This window comes from Dipodomys ordii, unplaced genomic scaffold, assembly GCF_000151885.1.
Source record: "Dipodomys ordii isolate 6190 unplaced genomic scaffold, Dord_2.0 Scaffold25, whole genome shotgun sequence".
Lineage (NCBI taxonomy): Eukaryota > Metazoa > Chordata > Mammalia > Rodentia > Heteromyidae > Dipodomys > Dipodomys ordii.
In genome coordinates, this window is record NW_012267241.1 from 12,753,789 (window position 1) to 12,773,276 (window position 19,488).

Here is a 19,488-nt window from a genome sequence, read left to right on the forward strand (position 1 = left end):
GGTTTGTATTGTTTCATTTCACAATTTTGATGGAGAAGTGACTTTTTACCATTTTTTCCCCTTTTCTATGTGTTTCTACCTTACAACTGGGAAATGTTCACTTGAAGTTAATTTGAAAGAATGCCTCAGGTCTGCAGATTTCATCCAGTCAAGTGATCCTGATTTTAGAGTTCTAGCTGATGGGTCTGTGTTCACAGCCAGCACTGTTGTGCTGTCTGATGAAAAAAGATCATTCACCATACGGCTTTCTGATAGGAAGACACAAATGAAGAAAGAGATGATTGTGTTCCTGGAACACCAGAAGAAGGTATGCAAAGTACATTAAATATTTTCAGTCATGTTCTTTAACTAAAATACTTTCATTACACAATGGAATTCTATGGCTCCACCAGAAAGAATGACAATGCCTCATTTGTTAGGAAATGGAAAGACTTGGAAAAAATTATATTAAGTGAAGTAAGCCAGGCCCAAAGAAACATAGGTCCCATGGTTTCCCTTATTTGCAATAACTAGTATATGTCTGAGACAAGCAGAAACAGTCAGATAAGTTGATGTTAGGCGAAATGAACCCTAAGATAAGGACTCAATTGTTTTTGTTTCTTACTATTATTTCTAACATATTTATAAGATGATTCCTTTGTTGCTTTGTATGTCCTTCCACTATGGTATAACCCCTGTTTTCACTGTCTTTGATGTTGCTATACTTTGTGGAGGGGAAGGGAAAAAAAACAAATTGTTTAAATAGGGATACAGGTGGACACATTGCAACAATGAGATGTACAAGACGTTATGTCGAAAAATGAACTTTACAACTTTGGCAGCGGGTCAGGGGAGGAAGGGCACAGCAGAAGATGAGAAGGGATGGGAAGGGTAAACAAAGGAGGAGGCAACAATGCTTGATAAGAAATGTACTCATTACCTTGCCCATGTAATTGTAACCCCTCCATACGGTATTTTCACAATAAAAAAAAAAACCATTGATAAAAAGAATTGCAAAGAGGACCAAAGGACAAATAGGATTTTCCCTGGCTCTGATATCCTCTATCATCTCTCCAACAGTTTCACTAATTCTTCTTCCTCCTTTTCTTCCTCTCTTCCTCTCTACTCTTTTGTCTTTCTTAGCAGTAGTAAAGCTCTGGCATTCATTTTACTTTGGTAAATCTGAATGATACCTTCTCTATGAAGGATTCTTCTACTTCTCTTAATTCTAGCATTTATGTACCAGCACCAGTTAGGAACTATTGTAGCCTTTGGAATTTCTTATTAGTACAAACAATGGATCATGAGGAATGCCAATAGGAAAGTGGTCATAAAATGATGAAAGGTTTAGACTGAATTACCCCTACTCTATGTTATCTGGACTAATGATAAAACTAATTAAATGGCTGCTCAGCATTTTACTTAGTACTTGTAAAATTATTGATTAACATGAAATCAAATGTTTCCTTTTGCTACATCATGAAATAAAAGGAGAAGTCTGGTAGAACTTTTTCCAATGATAGAGATTCTATAATCTTTGCTCTCTGGTATGGAGAACCAATATTAACTGCTACTGAGCACTTAGCATATTATGGAATGATAGAACTTACTTGCAGCACTTGAGTTTGAATTCAAGACCTTATGCTTGCTAGGAGGGTGCTTTATCATTGAGCCATGCCTCCAATCTTTTCCTGTGCTGCTTATTTATGAGATAGGGTACTGTTTTGTGTCCAGATATATCTAGATTGTGATCCTTTTGTACCTGAGATTAGAAGCACATGCCATCATGCCCAGCATCTTCCCTTAGAGGCGAGTGTTGCCCATTTTGCTTCCTTTAGCTGGCCTAGAATTGCAATCCTCTTAGCCTCATACAAAGCTTAAAAGACAGATTTATGCCACTTTTCTGCCTCAGCTAGCATCAAACCATGACTCTCTCATTCTTATCTAGGACAAAAGTAGCTAGGATGAAATTGTGAGCCACTGGTGCCTGGCTCCATTTCACTCAGTTATAATTTACATAAGTAGTACATGGCTAGTGGTTGTCAGTGGTTATCATGTTGGACAGTGAGAGTAGATGAAGGTGATTAAGAACATGTCTTTTCTCTCTTTGGTTTACCTAAGAAGAGGTTTCAATAGATAAAATAGGTGAGTGCCATTTCATGAGACTGTTAGTGAAAGCATGTGTTCTTTATCTCTACTTAGGATAGAACAAGAAGAAATGAGTATAGTAACAATTTTAACACCCTGAAAGTATGATAATGTGAGAAAGGAATACTAAGGAAATTCACTAGTTAGTGACATTTTTAAAAATCTGGATATATTCTTTCTGACTCTTCTAATGCAAAAAGATCTTATTAACTAGGTAGACATTAGGTTTATGAACTGGTCACTATTTTCCAATAAATTTGACTGTGATGCTTTTGTTTATCTTTTTTTTTCTTCCTCTGAATTCAGTTATTAAAGAAAAGACACACTGGAGAAACTGTTCTCAGGAGAGCCAAGAGGAGATGGGCACCTATTCCTTGTTCGATGCAAGAGAATTCCTTGGGTCCCTTCCCTTTGTTTCTTCAACAAGTAAGTTTACATTCCTTCTGAATGGATGTTTTCATTCTAATAGTCTGCTTCATCTGTTCCTCCCCTCAGGCTTTGAGACTCTTTAGGCATTTAAAAGCAAACAGATTTGATTGAAGGTATACAGGAGACTTCATAAAAATGTGTGAAATGAGCAAATGGAAAGGGTTAAAATACTAATGATATGAGACAGACTACAGCAGAGAATGATGTTTATGGGTTTATTCGCACATTTAGCTGACAGCTGTTGAACACTTGGGATAGGCACCTGTTTAGCTGGTAAAGGTGGAAAGAAACCTAGGCCTCATCCTTGTTCTCATGTACGTTATTGGTCTCTGGAGAAGATAAGACTAGGTAAATGGTTGCAGAACTATGTGTGAAGTATATTTCCAGAGAAGTCACTGGGGTGATCTGGTAACATGAACTTCCATGGTCAGGTGGGCTTCCAGGAAGACATGTCTGAGCTGAGTTCTGAAAGTCTTAAGCAGATACATAATTGTATCTGCTTCTGAAAGTGCTGTGGAGCTCAGTCTTCCTGGGTATGATGTAGTGAGGTGGATGATGAGGTGCAAGAGGCAGGTGGGGCCCGAATTTTATGGGCTGAATATATTCTGTGATTAAATTCTTCTTTATCCTAAAAACAGAAGTTTTGGGTCATGGTAACGATGTAACCAGGTTTCCTTTATATTAAAATCTGGATGGAACATACACAATGGAAACTATTATTGAAGTGAAAGCCTTCATCCCATTGAATTTCTATAACAGAAATTGCTGTGTAGTACTGAGTTCCTGACCCATGCATTTAATTTTTTACTTGTCCACTGTTATACTCTTGCTCATTCATACTAAATACGCTGAGGGAGTGAGTCCAAAGTTATGCTGATCATGAGTAATTTTAACTGTTGCATTGCTTAAGTTACTGCCTCTCAGTTTTCATTCCCCTAACAAATGTACAGTGACAAAGATGACATTTCTCTCTTCCTCGAAATATTTTCTTCATTTGGATTCTACAGTACCAGTCACTCAGTTTTTCACTTCTTTCACTAATTTGTTTCTGGTTGTTCTTCACTCTCCCATGTTTCTACACATATTGAAATGATATTTTTTGTCCTTAATTCTGTTTATATGTTGCAATTGAATTAGATATGTTGAGATATCTTTGAATCCTGGAAAGAAAACAACTTGATTATGGTGTCTACTTTCTTTCTTTCTTCCTTCCTTCCTTCTCTCCTTCCTTCCTTCCTTCCTTCTTTCCTTCCTTTCTTCCTATTTTCCTTCCTTCTTTTCTTCCTCTGTTCCTTCCTTCCTTCCTTCTTCCCTTCCTTCCTTCCTTCCTTCATTCCTTCCTTTCTTCCTTCTTTTCTTCCTTCCTTCCTTCTTTCCTTCCTTCCTTCCTTCCTGAGGCTGGACCTGGGGCTTGAGCTCTCTGAGATTTTAAGCTTAAACGTAGCTTTCTACAACATGAAACACAGCTCTACTTCCAGCTTTTTGGTGATTAATTGGAGATAAGAGTCTCAGATTTTCCTGCCTGGATTAGCTTTGAATCACAGTCCTCAGATTTCAGCCTTCTAGATAGCTAGGATTACAGATATGAGCCACTAGTTTCCAGGTATAAGGTATAAAGTAGTCTTCCTTCCATTTGTATTTTTTGAATAGTTTGAAGAGCATTTATATTGCTGTTTATTAAAGCTCTGGGAGAATTCAGCTGTGAATCCATCTGTTCCTAGGCCTTCTTTGTTTGGAAATTTTTTGTTACTGATTCAGTCTTTTTACTTCTTGTATGTCTATTTATGGTTCAATTTTGGTGTGTCATACGTGTTGGTGTGTCATACAATTTCTCCTTGAGTCTCTAGTCTATAAGTTCTTTCCTAATGATCTTTACTAGGGATCTTCATTACCTAATGAATTTTATTGCTATCTCTTATAATATGTTCTTTTTCATTTCTGGTTTTATTAGTATCTTCTCCTTTTTTGGTTAATTAGTCTTGTTTTCAAAGAACCACTTTTTTGTTTCACTTAGTCATTTCAGGCTCAATTTTGTCAATCTCTGCCCTAATTTTTTTTCCATTTACTTGTTTTGGAGATTATTTTGTTCTTGTTTATATAAGAGCTTGGAGATGCATCATTAGATAGTTTCTTTAAGATTGGTCTTATTTTCTGAAGTAGGCACTCATGGCTCATCATCCAATCTTTTAATATTTATTAATTTTGCTCCATAAGGTCATTCTAAGGAACATTCCTGCACAATAATAATAAAAGCTTTTGTTTGCTTGCCAACCATAAGTGTAACTTTATTTTTCTCACTCTTCTTTTTTTTCCTCTCATTCCCCAAAATAATTTTTAATTGTTTAATTAATGTGGGAAAAAGTTCTTTGGAAATCACATTTCTTTTTGAGACATTGCCTGGGTCTTTTAAAAATAAACAATAGACAAAGGGAAATATTAACTTGTGGCAGGGGAGCATTACATTTACAACTTTCAGAGCTGATCTAGGTTTATCTAAGAATACAAATGATTTGGAAAAGTTTTGGACATCCAACCTATAGGAAAAAAAATATTAGACTTTTCCTTCTTCTCTTTCATCTCATAATCTCCAAATAGAAATGATGCCTAGTTTGTTTCTCTTCAGTACCTACTGCACACACAAAAAAATCTCAGCTTCTTATAAGTTATAGGCAAATGAGCCAAAGGGGATGCTAACAGCTAAGCTTTCCTGAGATGTTGAAATCATCTGAGCAAAGACAAAGTGTAAATAGGGTTTATTACAATTTCTATTTTTATTTCTATCATTTGAAGCAGGTAGATCTATCTAAGACATCTACACTTAGCTTTTAACTTTTGTTCATAAGCCTTTGGACACTCTAGTCCTTGTATTATATTGCCAATGAGAGATTAAGCCAGAAAATGAATCTATAAATGAGTAGCTATTTTATAACTAGTAAGCACACTTCTTCAGATAAATTCCATACTGGTCTCTAATAGCCACTCTTTATATGCACCCAGGGCCTTTCACCTAAAATTTCATTCTGACTCTTCTATTGAAATATTTTCCTTTAAATAAAAAAACTGAGTAGCTGAATTTTCTGAGCTCTATTGCATTTAATTAATTTTTTACATATGCATGTTCTTTTCTTTTCAGGTTCTATCTGATGCAGCACAGAACTACACTATCTTCTATTCAATAAGTGGACGTGGAGTTGACCAAGAACCTTTGAATCTGTTTTACATAGAAAGAGATACTGGAAATCTGTATTGTACTCGGCCTGTGGATCGTGAGGAATATGATGTTTTTGATGTAGGAATTTAACTGATGAGCATGGCTTATTTGATACCTCCTCTACTCTTTCCTGTCTTCTTGCACTCTTTTCTTAAGGATATCTTCAAGTTCATAAAGTGTTTTTGAATTCTTGGTCAACAATTTATCATTGTGTTTGATAGGTAAGCCTAAATAAAACAAAGAGTTGTAATATAAATTCAAGTACATTTTAAAGACATTGGTTTTGCTTCTGAGATATAGTTTCCCTCTCCTGACACTTACATATTCTTGTCTCTCCAGGATATGTTCACAGGTGATGGAAAAGATTCCCCAATAGTGTACCTCCTTATTTTACTTTCTTTTTACATAAATGATTCTCTGATCCTTTATGAGAACTAGATAAGAAAATAAAAGTGGGAGGCCAGGCCTAAATGCAGCTTAATAACCAGCATCCTTGAAAGAATGAACTTAGTCAATGAGATTTTTATTATAAAGTCAGACGATTTTTATTATAAAATATTAAGTCTCACAAATTTGTGTATCATCCATGTGGTTCAGGGGGTGGATTTCCTGTTGGAGAGAAAGGTTCTACTTCTAGAAGAAAAAATAGATACTAAGTAACCTAGTTGACTGATGCTTTCCATGTCACATGCTTAAAAGTTTCAACTCAGTGTAATAGTTAAATACTAAATAGGAATAGTTTTGATTAATTTGTGACATGGGAGTAGCAAATGCAGTTGGCTAGAAAACTTAGAAATGTGCTTGGTAAAACTTAGTAAATGGGCTTGGAAGTGACTTGGTTGGAAATCATTGCTTTATTTAGAATACACACACACACACACAGTCATAGTCATATTTTTGTTGCTGTGAATTTGAGTCTTTATGGTCACATTTAATTCTTCAGAATAATGTACACAGGCATCCTAGCTTGGATGTACTCTGATGTAAATTTTAATTTGTAGTATACTAATTTCCACCAAATGCCCAAAGATTTTTGTGTAATGTGTCTCGCCATACAGTGCATTGATAATTAGAAAAGACTAGGTAGGGGTGAACTTTTAAAAAGATTTGCAGACAAGATTGTAGGGCATCTTCTCTTCTCTTGCTACAGTCTGGTGTCAGTTGAAAACTCAAGTTGCTCTATTCTTTTACAGTTGATTGCATATGCATCCACTGCCGATGGCTATTCAGCGGATTTACCTCTTCCACTGCCCATCAAAGTGGAGGATGAAAATGACAACCATCCTGTCTTCACTGAAACCATTTATAATTTTGAAGTTCCAGAAAGTAGTAGACTTGGTAAGGCTGCTTTTTAATGTGAAATGTATTTGTGTACATTGTTTGAGGTACTGCGGTTTTTTTTATTGTGAAAGTACAGTACAGAGGGGTTACAATTACATGGGCAAGGTAATGAGTACATTTCTTATCAAGCATTGTTGCATCCTCCTTTGTTTCCACCCTCCCCATCTTCCCTCCTCCCCTGCTTCCCCCTTCCCCACCTCCTCCACTCCAGCCAAAGTTGTAAAGTTCGTTTTTCAACATAACAACTTGTACATCTCATTGTTGCAATGGGTCCATTTTTTCAATGGGTCCACCTGTATCCCTATTTAAACAATTTGTTTTTTTCCCTTCCCCTCCACAAAGTATACCAGCACCAAATACAGTGAAAGCAGGGGTTATATGGTGGGGGAGGAACATACAAAGCAACAAAGAAATCATCTTATAAATGTGTTAGAAACTGAGATTTTTATATTAATGGTTACTTCATTCTGAGATAGCACTGACTACTTATCATAATGCATACATTCCCACTAGGCTTAATGAATTTTACCAGGTATGTGAGGAAATTTTGGCCTTTCTACCTTAACTGTAGCCACAGGCAACAGTTACTGAAGCATTGTACCCTATCTGGTTTATGAGTTTTATTTCATTTTCTCCTTGTGTAGGTTTATCATGACTTTCAGCTCCAAAACTTCAGGATAGAATGAACAATACAATTTAAAAACCATATAAATATTTTAATGGGATTTTATTTAGAAGGGTGTTAAATAATATCTACTGAGGACACAATTTTAAATCTTATTTTATATTGCCTCTTCTCTTATAACTTCAACTTTTTACTACATTCATTTCAGAGCAAATACCAGAATAGCTTTAGAGAAGTGGATGCTGAAAGTGTTTTATCATTAAAGCATGGTGTCCCATGTGGAAAACTGAATTATTTCAGGTTACTTATCTATTAGTGATAGTGTCTATGATGTCTTCTGAGACTTGAAATAAGAATAACCAGAGTCAAAAAGTTGAAAGACTGTGACGTCAATCATAATGGAGAACCACTTTGCTAATTGACCTGGAAAAGTTTGTAGAAGTTATTCACATTTTCATGCATTTTTATTCTGTTTGTTTTTATATTTTGCTGTTATAACAAAGTTAACCTCTTTATTACTCTTATGTCCAATTGATGCAATTAAAATGCATTATTGTTGGGAGTTTAGAAAATCTATTTATTCATGTTGATTCTCTTATGAATCACTGTAAGAATCATGAAAGTCACCTTCAATTTTCTTAGCTCTTTAGTGTTAGTTACATTAGATGAACTATATTATGTGTGGCATCACAATTCCAAGAATCTATTACATTTTCTTTTTTTTTCAAAGAGAAAACATATTTTTCTTGAGGATTCTGTTTATTTCCAGTAATAATAGTGAAGAATTGGGGGCAAACACTTTGATGTTAACCCTTTGATTAGCCCTAGGTACTTAAGGTATATCAACCATAGGATGAAGAGAATGAGTCAAATAGGAATGCATGAGAAAAGTAACATTGGAAGGGGAGAGTAGACAATTAAACGTCAACTTGAAAGTTGGTACAATTATACTCTAAGCCTAAATTTAGCTATTATATTGAGGACACCCAGAATTTGCCTTGAGTGAGGTGATATTGTACTATGTGAGAACATAGATTGAAATTATTCTTGATTGACATTTAATGATTGTTTTTTTTACTAATTTGCTGTCATACATTTTTTAAATGTGAGCAAAACACATTATTCTTTGGTATGAAAATGTTTTATATTTTACATTTAAAGTAATTTTCATTTGTCCTTTCTAAAGATGTAGCATTTCTGGCAAAAAAAAAATATATGTCAAGTTAAGTTTCCACCGTTGTTAAAATTTGAGTGGAGTATGTACTACTGCGTAGACATATTTTGCAATTCTGGAAATTTTAAGTTCTTTTCCCCCCTTTTTTAAATGCATAGGGACGACAGTGGGAGTGGTCTGTGCCACGGACAGAGATGAACCGGACACGATGCACACGCGCCTGAAGTACAGCATTCTGGAGCAGAAACCCAGATCCCCTGGTCTCTTTTCTGTACATCCCAACACAGGAGCTATTACCACGGTCTCCCATCACATGGACAGAGAGGTAGCTTCTGCGCTCTGCGAAACGTCATTTTTCTGATGATTGAATCTCCTGTGCCCTATTTTCTATAATTTGCTATCCTATAAATAGATTTTTTTTTGCCAGTTCTAGGGCTCAAACTCAGGGGTTGAACACTGTCCCCGAGCCTCTTTTGCTTAAGGCTACCACGTGAACCACAGTATCACTTACGGCTTTTTTTGGTTTATGTGGTACTGACGAATCAATCCCAGGGCTTCATGCATGCTAGGCAAGCACTCTACCATGGAGCCACATTTCCAGCCTCTGATAGATTTTTAAAGTAGTAAGATATAAGGATTCCTGTCATTTTCTCCTTTTCTAAAAAAAAAACATTATTTCCATTTCTTCATGTAAAAGGAGACATAAGAATAGAAAAAGAGAAAAATCTCCTAAAATTATTACTATTAGTAAGTATTATCTCATTCTATTTTGTTGTGATTAATTACTTGCAGCTCCATAAAGTTTACATTTCTTTCTTTCTCTTATTGTTTTGTTTTTTTTTATTGTTCTGTAAGTAGCTTTTTAAAATTTTATTGTCAAGGTGAGGTACAGAGGAGTTACAATTACATAAATAAGGTAGTGAGTACATTTCTTTTTTTAATGTTTTTTATTGTGAAAATACTGTACAAAGGGGTTATAGTTACATGAGCAAGGCAATGAGTACATTTCCTATCAAGCATTGTTGCCTCCTCCTTTGTTTGTTTTTCCCCAACCATCCCTTCCCACCTCCAAAACTATACTTCCCCACCCCTGCAGCCTAAATTGTAAAGTTCGTTTTTCAACATAGTGCCTTGTACATCTCATGGTTACAATGGGTCAACCTGTATATAAAACAAAATGTTTAAAAAGTGAGTACATTTCTTGTCGAATTTGTTACCCTTTCCTGAAGACTACATTCCTTATGTAAGATGACGAGCTTTATTTCAGGAGTATCAAGCATACTCTAACACCTATTCAGTTATAATAGATGTACATACATTTTGTGAGGAAAGGATTAGTTGAGATGGAATTGATGAATTATTTTAGAAAAACCTACCATGCTATTTGCCTAATAACAATGGCATATGGTCATGTATATTGTAATTTATGTTTAAATGTGTATGCTTATTTTAATTTTGTCTTTTTAGTTTGCGTGTTTGACTAGATAGCTGCTATGTTCATCTATAGAGAAGAAATGTGAGGGCTTGCTTAAGTCAATTCCACAAGAACTTCTCTTCTTTTGTTGTTATTATTTCTCCTTTCATTTTGTTAGCCGGTTTTATCTTCGAATTGTGAATGATTAGCTGAAGCAGATGAACTAGATTTATAGGTATAAAATAACTATTAGGATACATTAATGGTCCCACTATAGCTAGAATAAATAAATAGACTAAGGATATAACAGGAAGTAATATCCTCAAAAAGAAAATACTTGAATTTGTTGCTAAAAGAGAAAGGGGAGAATGGTGGGACTCTGCAAAAAGAAAAAAAATAGTACAAAGTTTTGGTTTTCACCATTTTAATTTTTGTAGCATCAGAACATCTAAATAATAAAGCACAATGATAAGACTGAGTAGAAAAATTTAGAGGATATATAGACGTTTGTATCTTTGCATGATGTAGACAGAATATAATAATAAAGTTAAAAAAATCTACCCTCAATTTCTATAGAATAAAACAAGAGGTTTAGAAATGCTAAATTATTTAAGGTTATACTTTTGGGGCCAAATCTATTTGCTTGTTGAAAAAAATATAGTGGGATTATGTTTGGAACAATGAGAGTAGCAAAGAAACAAATATTAGAGATAGAGAGTGAATTTAGTGAAAGAAAAACACAAGGTATGTGATCCTTGAAGTCTATTAGAGGAGCATTGCGGGGTGGGAATGCTGACATACAATGTAAAGGGGCGAGAGCAAGTTAAATGGAAGACTGAATGATGGGAGAGGGAACTAGAAAATGGAAAATGAAAAAGGAGTGGGCAGAAAAGAAAAGACAGGGCAACAATAATGATTATGCATCACAAACAAATGATTATATATTTCACCATCACCACACAATGTGAAGTCAACAGTGATTTCTTAAATGTTGAAAACAATCCTCGTTTTTTGTTGATACTTAACCAAAACTGTTCTCCATTGAAATCCTGGCCTTTCTCTTGTTTCTCTGACATTTCCTTTTTCATATCTTTTGCTTAGTCTTTTGTCCTCCTAGAAGAGGCTTGAAATACTGTTTTATTCCATGTTTCCTTAGCTCTTCTCCTCCTGTAATCTGCCCTGAGTATTTGATTTCTGTTGTAATTTCAACCACCATCTACATCCTGATGGCTCACTCCCAAGGCAGTATTTCTGGCCATAGGCTTAAAGCATGGGTCCCTACAGGTGTCTGAACTTATTTACCTACATTTCCATTAGGCGTATGAAATTCAACACATACACAGCAAAATTCATACCTTCAGTCACCCTTGCCAACTCTCTTAAGAACTGTCTGTTGTTACTTTGTATTGGTTCCTGATATCCCTACCCAAGAAGGACAATTAAGCATCAAATTCCACAATTTTTCCCTCATAACTTTTCTCCAGAATCTGCTATTAATTCCTACTCCATTATAATTCCAAAGCAACTTTCTTCCCTCTCCTTTCCCTTGTCCCCTTGGATACTGCCTCAAATTTGGACAATGAGGTCTGAGGTTATTAAAGGGATTCCATAATTGCTTTAACTCTCAACTTAGTTCACCTCAAATTATGCCCAATATTTAATACAAATATTTTCTGCAAAATGCTCTTATTTTGTGCCTTCATTCTGACTTCCATAAAATATCCCTCAATTATCTGCTATACCTCTGTCTAAATTCTTAACAGTTCTCTGTATAATTTCACCTGTGCCTATATTTCAGCTTTGTCCTTTTCTATCAAATTCTTAGAGTATATGCAAATATAAAAGTCAAATAAAGAATATATCCACACATAAATTGTATAATTAGGGTATTGATTATGATTCTAGACAGACATGTCCCACAAGAATTAAACATTTGATTTGTTTTCAGGTGGTAGACAAGTATACATTGATAATGAAAGTCCAAGACATGGATGGACAATTTTTTGGATTGATCAGTACATCAACCTGTATTATAACAGTCACAGATTCAAATGACAATGCACCCACATTCAGGCAAAATACTGTAAGTATGTAATATCAAAATCTATATTTTAATTTATTTAATCTGAGTTAACTATATATTGGTCATATGTTGAGGCATGTGTTTATTATATAAATAACATTAAAGCTTAAATAGATTATGTATTTTCATTTATATTAGCATTTTTATGTATGTCTCCCCCTTAAAGATCATTTATAGTAAAGTTCTTTCATTTAAAAGATAATACTGGCCAAGTGCCGGTGGTTTACCCTATAATCCTAGCTACTCAGGAGGCTGAGATCTGAGGATTGTGGTTCAAAGCCAGCCTGGGCAGGAAAGTCTCTGTGAGAGTCTTATCTCCAATAAACCACCAGAGAAAACCAGAAATGGTGTTGTGGCTCACATGGTAGAACTCTAGCTTTGAGCTGAAGAATGCACAGACAGTGCCCAAGCTCAGAGTTCAAGCCCCATGACTGATAAAAAAGAAAAAAGATAACATTTAATGAAACAATACTTTTGTATTACAACTATTTTGAGATGATGCATGTTGAAAACATACAAGAACAAATATTTTGGGGGTAAAAGACACCTTTTACTTCTTGTGCAATATATTTCTTTGTAAAACAACTGTTCATGAATTCTTTCAGTATGAAACATCAGTAGATGAAAATGCACACAATGTGGAAATCTTACGAATACCTATAGAAGATAAGGATTTAATGAATACTGAAAATTGGAGGGCCAATTTCACCATTTTGAAAGGAAATGAATATGGACACTTCAGAATCACTACAGACAAAGCGACAAATGAAGGCATTCTCTATGTTGAAAAGGTATAGTAATGTTCAATAACCAACAATTTAGAAACTAAGGTCTTTTCATCAACAAATAGTGGAATAAACTAAGTAGTTTCAGATCATGGACTCTGCAAGTTGAGGGAGAACATAAAACCTGTTTAGTCTAACTATTCAAATCCATTGTCATGTTTGTCTTCTATAGTTTATTGCCCATTGCTAATTTCCAAGAGAATGCCTGAACATTCTTAATGATAAAGATCTCTTCGACTCAGTTGACAGAGGGTATTTGGGGAGCTTTGGCTCTCAGAAAATGCTCACAAGGCATTATCCATGTTTTTGGTCCATGCTTGCTAGGTAGTGTTCTATCCAGCGGACTACAACACCAGTCCTATATTTTGTTGGATATTTCTTCCTTGCCTGGCTTCAAACAGCCAACTTCCAGAGTAACTAAGATTACAAATGTGAGCCACTAGCATCATACACGGTGTTTTGTGAAAATGTTGCTATATACAGTGCAGACTTACCTTCTTTAGGACATTCATATTTCTTTTTTTTTAATCTTTTTTTTTAATTGTGAAAATACCATACAGAGGGGTTACAATTACATGAGAAGGTAATGAGTACAATTCTTATCAAGCATTGATGCCTTCTCCTTTGTTTCCCCTTCCCATTCCTTCCCATCTTCCCCTCCCCTTCAACCCCCCTCCAGTGCCAAAGTTGTAAAGTTCGTTTTTTTGACATAACATCTTGTACATCTTATTGTTGTGATGGGTCCACCTGTATCCTTTAGCAAATCTTATCAGAAAAAGAAGAGAACACACCCAAATAAATAATCTCAGAGATGAGAATGGAAACATCACCATAGAAACAACCAAGATTCAGAACATTATAAGGGAATACTTCTCAAACCTTTATACTAATAAGTTTGAGAACATGGCAGAAATGGACCTTTTCCTAGCAAATATCTACATGCCAAAACTAAACCAAGATGAGTTAAACCGACTTAACTGGCCCATATCAAGCATTAAAATAGAAACAGCAGTAAAGGACCTCCCATCTAAGAAAAGCCCAGGACCAGATGGATTATACAATTGCTGTTGTTTTATAATCAAGTTTATGCTCATCTTCATAAAATAATTTATTTTTCTTCTGTTTCATGCTTTGATTTGATGTAAAAATTCCAGTATCATTGAATTACTTTTATATTCTATTATCAACTTCATGATGTTTCATAGAATAATTTAATTTCTTTATTTCCATGCTCACCATTGAATTAAAAGACTTATTTGATTTTGACAATGAGCCAGATAGTTTCTACAATCATTCTTCCCAGTTCCAAATAAGGAGGCTTAGACAAAAAGAAGTAAGATGCTAGTAGTGGTATATTCATAGAGCTAGGATAGATGGTTTGTGTTTGCATATCTGGCCTATCCATGAGAGATATTTCTATTCATACAACTAAAATGAAAATCCAGACATGCCTAGTACTGAGCCCTTACTCATCATGATTGTGTTGTTCTTCCACTGTGGTGTCTTTGGTCACATTCCCCACCCCCATTTTTTTTTGCATACTTAAATTAATTGGCTTGATAAAGCCATAACCTCATTGGCACAAGGGAATTTTCTTTTTATTTATTATGATCTTTAAGTAGCTGTACAAAGGATTTGCCATTTAACAAAGCAGTACCTGAATACAATGAATTTTGATCTTTGATTGAAATATTAATTTACTTCTACTTTTTTGAGTTTACTTTTTCTGCCCTTGTTATCTTCATTGCTAATCTTGCATCCTCTTTAACTTGAGCCACAAATTATTTTCCAACAGTTTTATCACGAAAATTTTCATTTGTCATGCCCCATCTTCTTTTCTATTTGCTTTTGTGCAAACTCTTAGAAAACAGAATTCTTCACAGTCACCTTGGTTGTCACAGGAGTCTTTGAAGGTATTGTGCTCTTTTCCTAGGAATATTTGTGATTAGGCAGTTAAGTTATATGTTTAAATCAACTTAGTCTCAGTGAAACATCTTTTTAAAACTCAAGCAGCATAATCTGAACATTAGAAATTTACACCTGTCATGCATAGCTTGTGAGACAGTCTTTGTCAGAATTAAATAAACAGATACAAATGCTCTTCACTCCTGAATCTTCAGTTAGGATATATTTTGTGGATTCTAAGATTCAGAAATTCCCTTTCTTTTTGATATGTGCCCATACATGGGCTCAAACTCAGGACTTTGTGCTCTTATTTGGCTTTTTCCACTCAAGACTTACACTTTAAAACATGAATCATACCTCCTCTTTTTGCCACTTAATTGGAGATCAGAGTCTAATGGACTTTTCTGTCCTAGCTTGCTTTGAATTGAGATCCTTAGGTCTCAGTCTCATGTCTAGCTAGGATTACAGATATGAGTTAGAAGTGTCCAGCCAAAATGTTCTTGACTTATTAAAGGACTTAAGATTAGTAACATTTCAATATGTTAAATATTACTCATCCATTTTTACTTTGTTCACTAGCCAATGAGAGAGCCGAGATTCTTCACAGAGTAATGAAAGAAAATATATCTCTTCTATGAGACAGACAAGCCGTGTACCCTTCCAGTGTATTGAAGTCAATGCTTAACTTTACAAGATTTGTCCAATGCCTCAACGTTAAGTTCAGTATTAAGTCAATGTTGTTTATCTAGTGAGTCAGATGACTCACATGTCACCCTGTTAATTGTCATTTTATTGCGATATTTCCATTTTCAGGATAATATTCTCTTGTGTGAATGAATAATAAAAATAGTTCAGGAATTTGTTCTCCACAATTCTATAAAAAAATTGGATGAGGTGGGTTACAGTGACTCACATTTATAATTCTAGCTACTTGGTAGGTAGAGATCAGAAGGATCATAGTTTCAGGCTAGCCCATGCAAAACATTATGCAGATCCACCAAACAAGTCAGATTTGCAGGTACCCACTTGGAATACAGTTTTAATTGGCTTTTTGGTAAAAGCTTATTAGCACAGAATAATCTATACATATAAGAAAGGATAAATCCAATATTTAAGTTTAAGCGGTGTTCATCTTGATCAAAGTTCATTTTTCCTTTTGAAATATCAAATATGCTTTGCCCTGATGTAAGACATATGTCCTTTATTTGAAAGCCACTGAATTATGAAGAAAACCGTCAAATGATCCTCGAGATTGGAGTCAACAATGAAGTTCCACTGACTAGAGAAGTAAGCCGAGTGACATCCATGAACCGAGCCTTGGTTACAGTTCACGTGAGGGACCAGGATGAGGGGCCTGAGTGCATCCCTGCATCCCAATACGTACGGATTAAAGAAAACTCAGCAGTAGGCTCGAAGATGAATGGCTATAAGGCATATGACCCTGAAAATAAAAACAGCAATGTTTTAAGGTGCAACATAATTCATAATTACATAGTAAATAATAATTGAGATGTCTACTTATTTTGAAATATGATGCCAAAAACTTATTATTGTTCATTTACAGATACAAAAAGTTACACGATCCTAAAGATTGGATCAGCATTGATGAAATTTCAGGATCAATCACTATTTCCAAAACTTTGGACCGAGAGGCTGCGACACCTAGAAATGACTTATATAACATTACAGTCCTAGCAATAGACCAAGGTAAAAATAAATAAACAAGATGGACAAACATTTAAGTATTTTATAAGGAACCAAGAGAAAATTAGTTTGTCTTGTGCAGAATTATTCTTGTAAGTCTGAGAATTCTGCTTCTATCCCTCAGTCACGTCATAAAATTAACTGTTGAGAAACATGAAACCATCTTTTATTTATTTTTATATTTCTACATAACAGGACCTTAAGTGTTTATGCCACATGTTTTACAATTATTAGGTAAAGATAATCCTTTGAAGTTTGTTCATTAAAAAAAAATGTGCTGGTCTTAGGGCTTAAATTCAGGACATAAGCTCTATCCCTGAAGTTTTTTTTTCCCCTGTGCTCAAGCCTAGGACTCTATCACTTGAGCAACAGCTCCACTTCCAGTTTTTTGGTAGGTTTTTTTTTTTTTTTGGTTGGTCATGGGGCTTGAACTCTGGGCCTGGGCACTGTCCCTCCGTTCTTCAGCTCAAGGTGAGCGCTCTACCGCCTGAGGCACAGCACCACCTCTGGTTTTCTAGTGGTTTATTGGAGATAAGAGTCTCATGGACTTTTGGTAGTTTTTTAATTTTTAAAATGTTTTTATTAATAAGTTTTTTTATTGTGAAAATACCGTACAGAGGGGTTACAAAAACATGAACAAGATAATGAGTACATTTCTTTCTTTTTTTGGGGGAGGAGGGTCCGGTTGTGGGGCCTGAACTCTGGGCTTGGGCACTGTCCCTCAGCTCTTCAGCTCAAGGTTAGTGCTCTACCACTTGAGCCACAGTGCCACTTCCGGCTTTTTTCTTTTTGCTTATGTGGTGTTGAGGAATCAAACCCAGGGCCTCATGCATGCAAGGCAAGCGCTCTACCACTAAGCTACCTTCCCAGCCCAATGAGTACATTTCTTATCAAGCATTGTTGCCTCCCCCTTTATTTCCCCTTACCAAAGTTTAGTCTGTGATCCTCAGATCACAGCCTCTTGAGAACGTAGAGTCACCGGAGCCCAGATGACTTTTGTTCCTTTAACCCCAAATTATAAAACTCTGGCTTCATATTAAAATAAAATATAACAATGTATAGACATAATTTAGACTAATTGAATCAGACCATCTTGTTGTGGACCCAGATACTTTAAAAATAAAATACCTTAAAAATCTCCCTAGCTAGTTTGATGTGTATGATAATTAGAATTACTTTTCTGAGCCAGGAACTGGTGGGTCACATGTATAATCTTAGCTATTCTGGAAGTTGACATCTAGGAAACCAAGATTTGAGTACAGTGGAAGCAGACAAGTTTTGTAGACTCCATCTCTAAAAAAAAAATAGCAAAAAGCAGGACTAGAGATGGAGCTCAAGTGGTAGAGCATCAGCTCAGAAAGCAAGCCAAGGAAGTTTTGAGTTCAGATTCTGAAACTAGTGAAAATAATTTTCTGTCACCACTTCAAAGCTTACATCTGTCTGCATCAGATTCCCAAGGGATAAGATTTTGCAATTCAGACACTCATTGTTATTATTTAGTAGTAATAATGGTAAAAGTTTCCTTGAAACATGCATCAAGAAATTATCAAGTGCTAGTGCTTGTGCTTAAGAAACTATGCAACAAAACTTCATGAAGAACATTAAAAGTAAAGAAATGTGTTTCTTTTCTTAGAGGGTAGATCATGCACAGGAACGCTTGCTGTGAATATTGAAGATGTGAATGATAATGCGCCAGAAATACTTCAGGATTACCTCGTAATTTGCAAGCCGAAGATGGGCTATATGGACATTTCTGCTGTTGATCCTGATGAACCGATCCATGGAGCTCCATTCCAGTTCAGCTTGGCAAACACTTCCCGAGAAATCCACAGATTATGGACCCTCAACAAAGTTAATGGTATTTAATAGAAAGAATGATTTACATGCTTTGAAAGAACTCTACAACCAGAGGACGGGTTTACTTGTTTACCTATGTAAAGCATATTGCTCAATTCACTTTTTTTTAGTCAAATACAATTTCATTTCATATAGTTAACTTAATCTTTCGCAAATGTCATATGGTGTCGATACACACACACACATACACACACACAAATGCACACACACACACACACACATTAGATAAAATAAGGGAATCATAATTTTGATGCAGGTAAAGTTTGCAATAAAGAAAAAAAGCTTTCTTAAAATATTAGGCAGCATGCTGGGTGCCAGTGGCTCACACCTGCAATCCCAACTACTCAGGAGGCTGATATCTGAGGATCATAGTTCAAAGCCAGCCCAGGCAGGAGTCCACGAGACTTTTATCTCCAATAAATCACTAGAAAACCAAAGTGTTGTGGCTCAAGTGGTAGAATGCTTGCCTTGAGCTGAAGAATGCAGGGACAGCACCCAAGCTCCAAAAAAAAAAAAATTAGGCAGCATAAGGGGTGTGTGTGTGTGTGTGTGTGTGTGTGTGTGTGCATGTGTGTGTTTTTGCCAGTCCTGAGGCTTTAATTCTGGGCCTAGGTGCTTTACCACTTTGAGTCACAGTGCCACTTTTGGCTTAGTCTGAGATTAATTGAAGATAATAATCTCAGGGATTTTCCTGCCTGGGATGCCTTTGAACTGCAATCCTCAAATCTCAGGATTACAGGTGTGAGCCACTGGCTCCTGGCTATGTGTGTGTATTTTTTAAAGTAATATCAGTACAATGCAGAGAGGCCAGGAGAGAGGTTGTTTAAACTGTA

At 35.5% G+C, this 19,488-nt stretch overlaps 1 protein-coding gene across 2 annotated transcripts in view; it reads left to right on the forward strand.

The window, feature by feature from the left end:
* Dsc3 (desmocollin 3) overlaps window positions 1–19,488 on the forward strand; it is a 40,039-nt gene that overhangs the window by 11,172 nt on the left and 9,379 nt on the right. For both annotated transcript variants that reach the window (XM_013014866.1, XM_013014867.1), the window contains exons 3-12: window positions 108–316; window positions 2,443–2,553; window positions 5,690–5,845; window positions 6,961–7,105; window positions 9,066–9,232; window positions 12,270–12,404; window positions 13,010–13,195; window positions 16,307–16,563; window positions 16,659–16,801; window positions 18,432–18,656. In XM_013014866.1, the coding sequence (XP_012870320.1) occupies window positions 108–316; window positions 2,443–2,553; window positions 5,690–5,845; window positions 6,961–7,105; window positions 9,066–9,232; window positions 12,270–12,404; window positions 13,010–13,195; window positions 16,307–16,563; window positions 16,659–16,801; window positions 18,432–18,656 (1,734 nt within the window). The remainder of the gene's footprint in view (window positions 1–107; window positions 317–2,442; window positions 2,554–5,689; window positions 5,846–6,960; window positions 7,106–9,065; window positions 9,233–12,269; window positions 12,405–13,009; window positions 13,196–16,306; window positions 16,564–16,658; window positions 16,802–18,431; window positions 18,657–19,488) is intronic.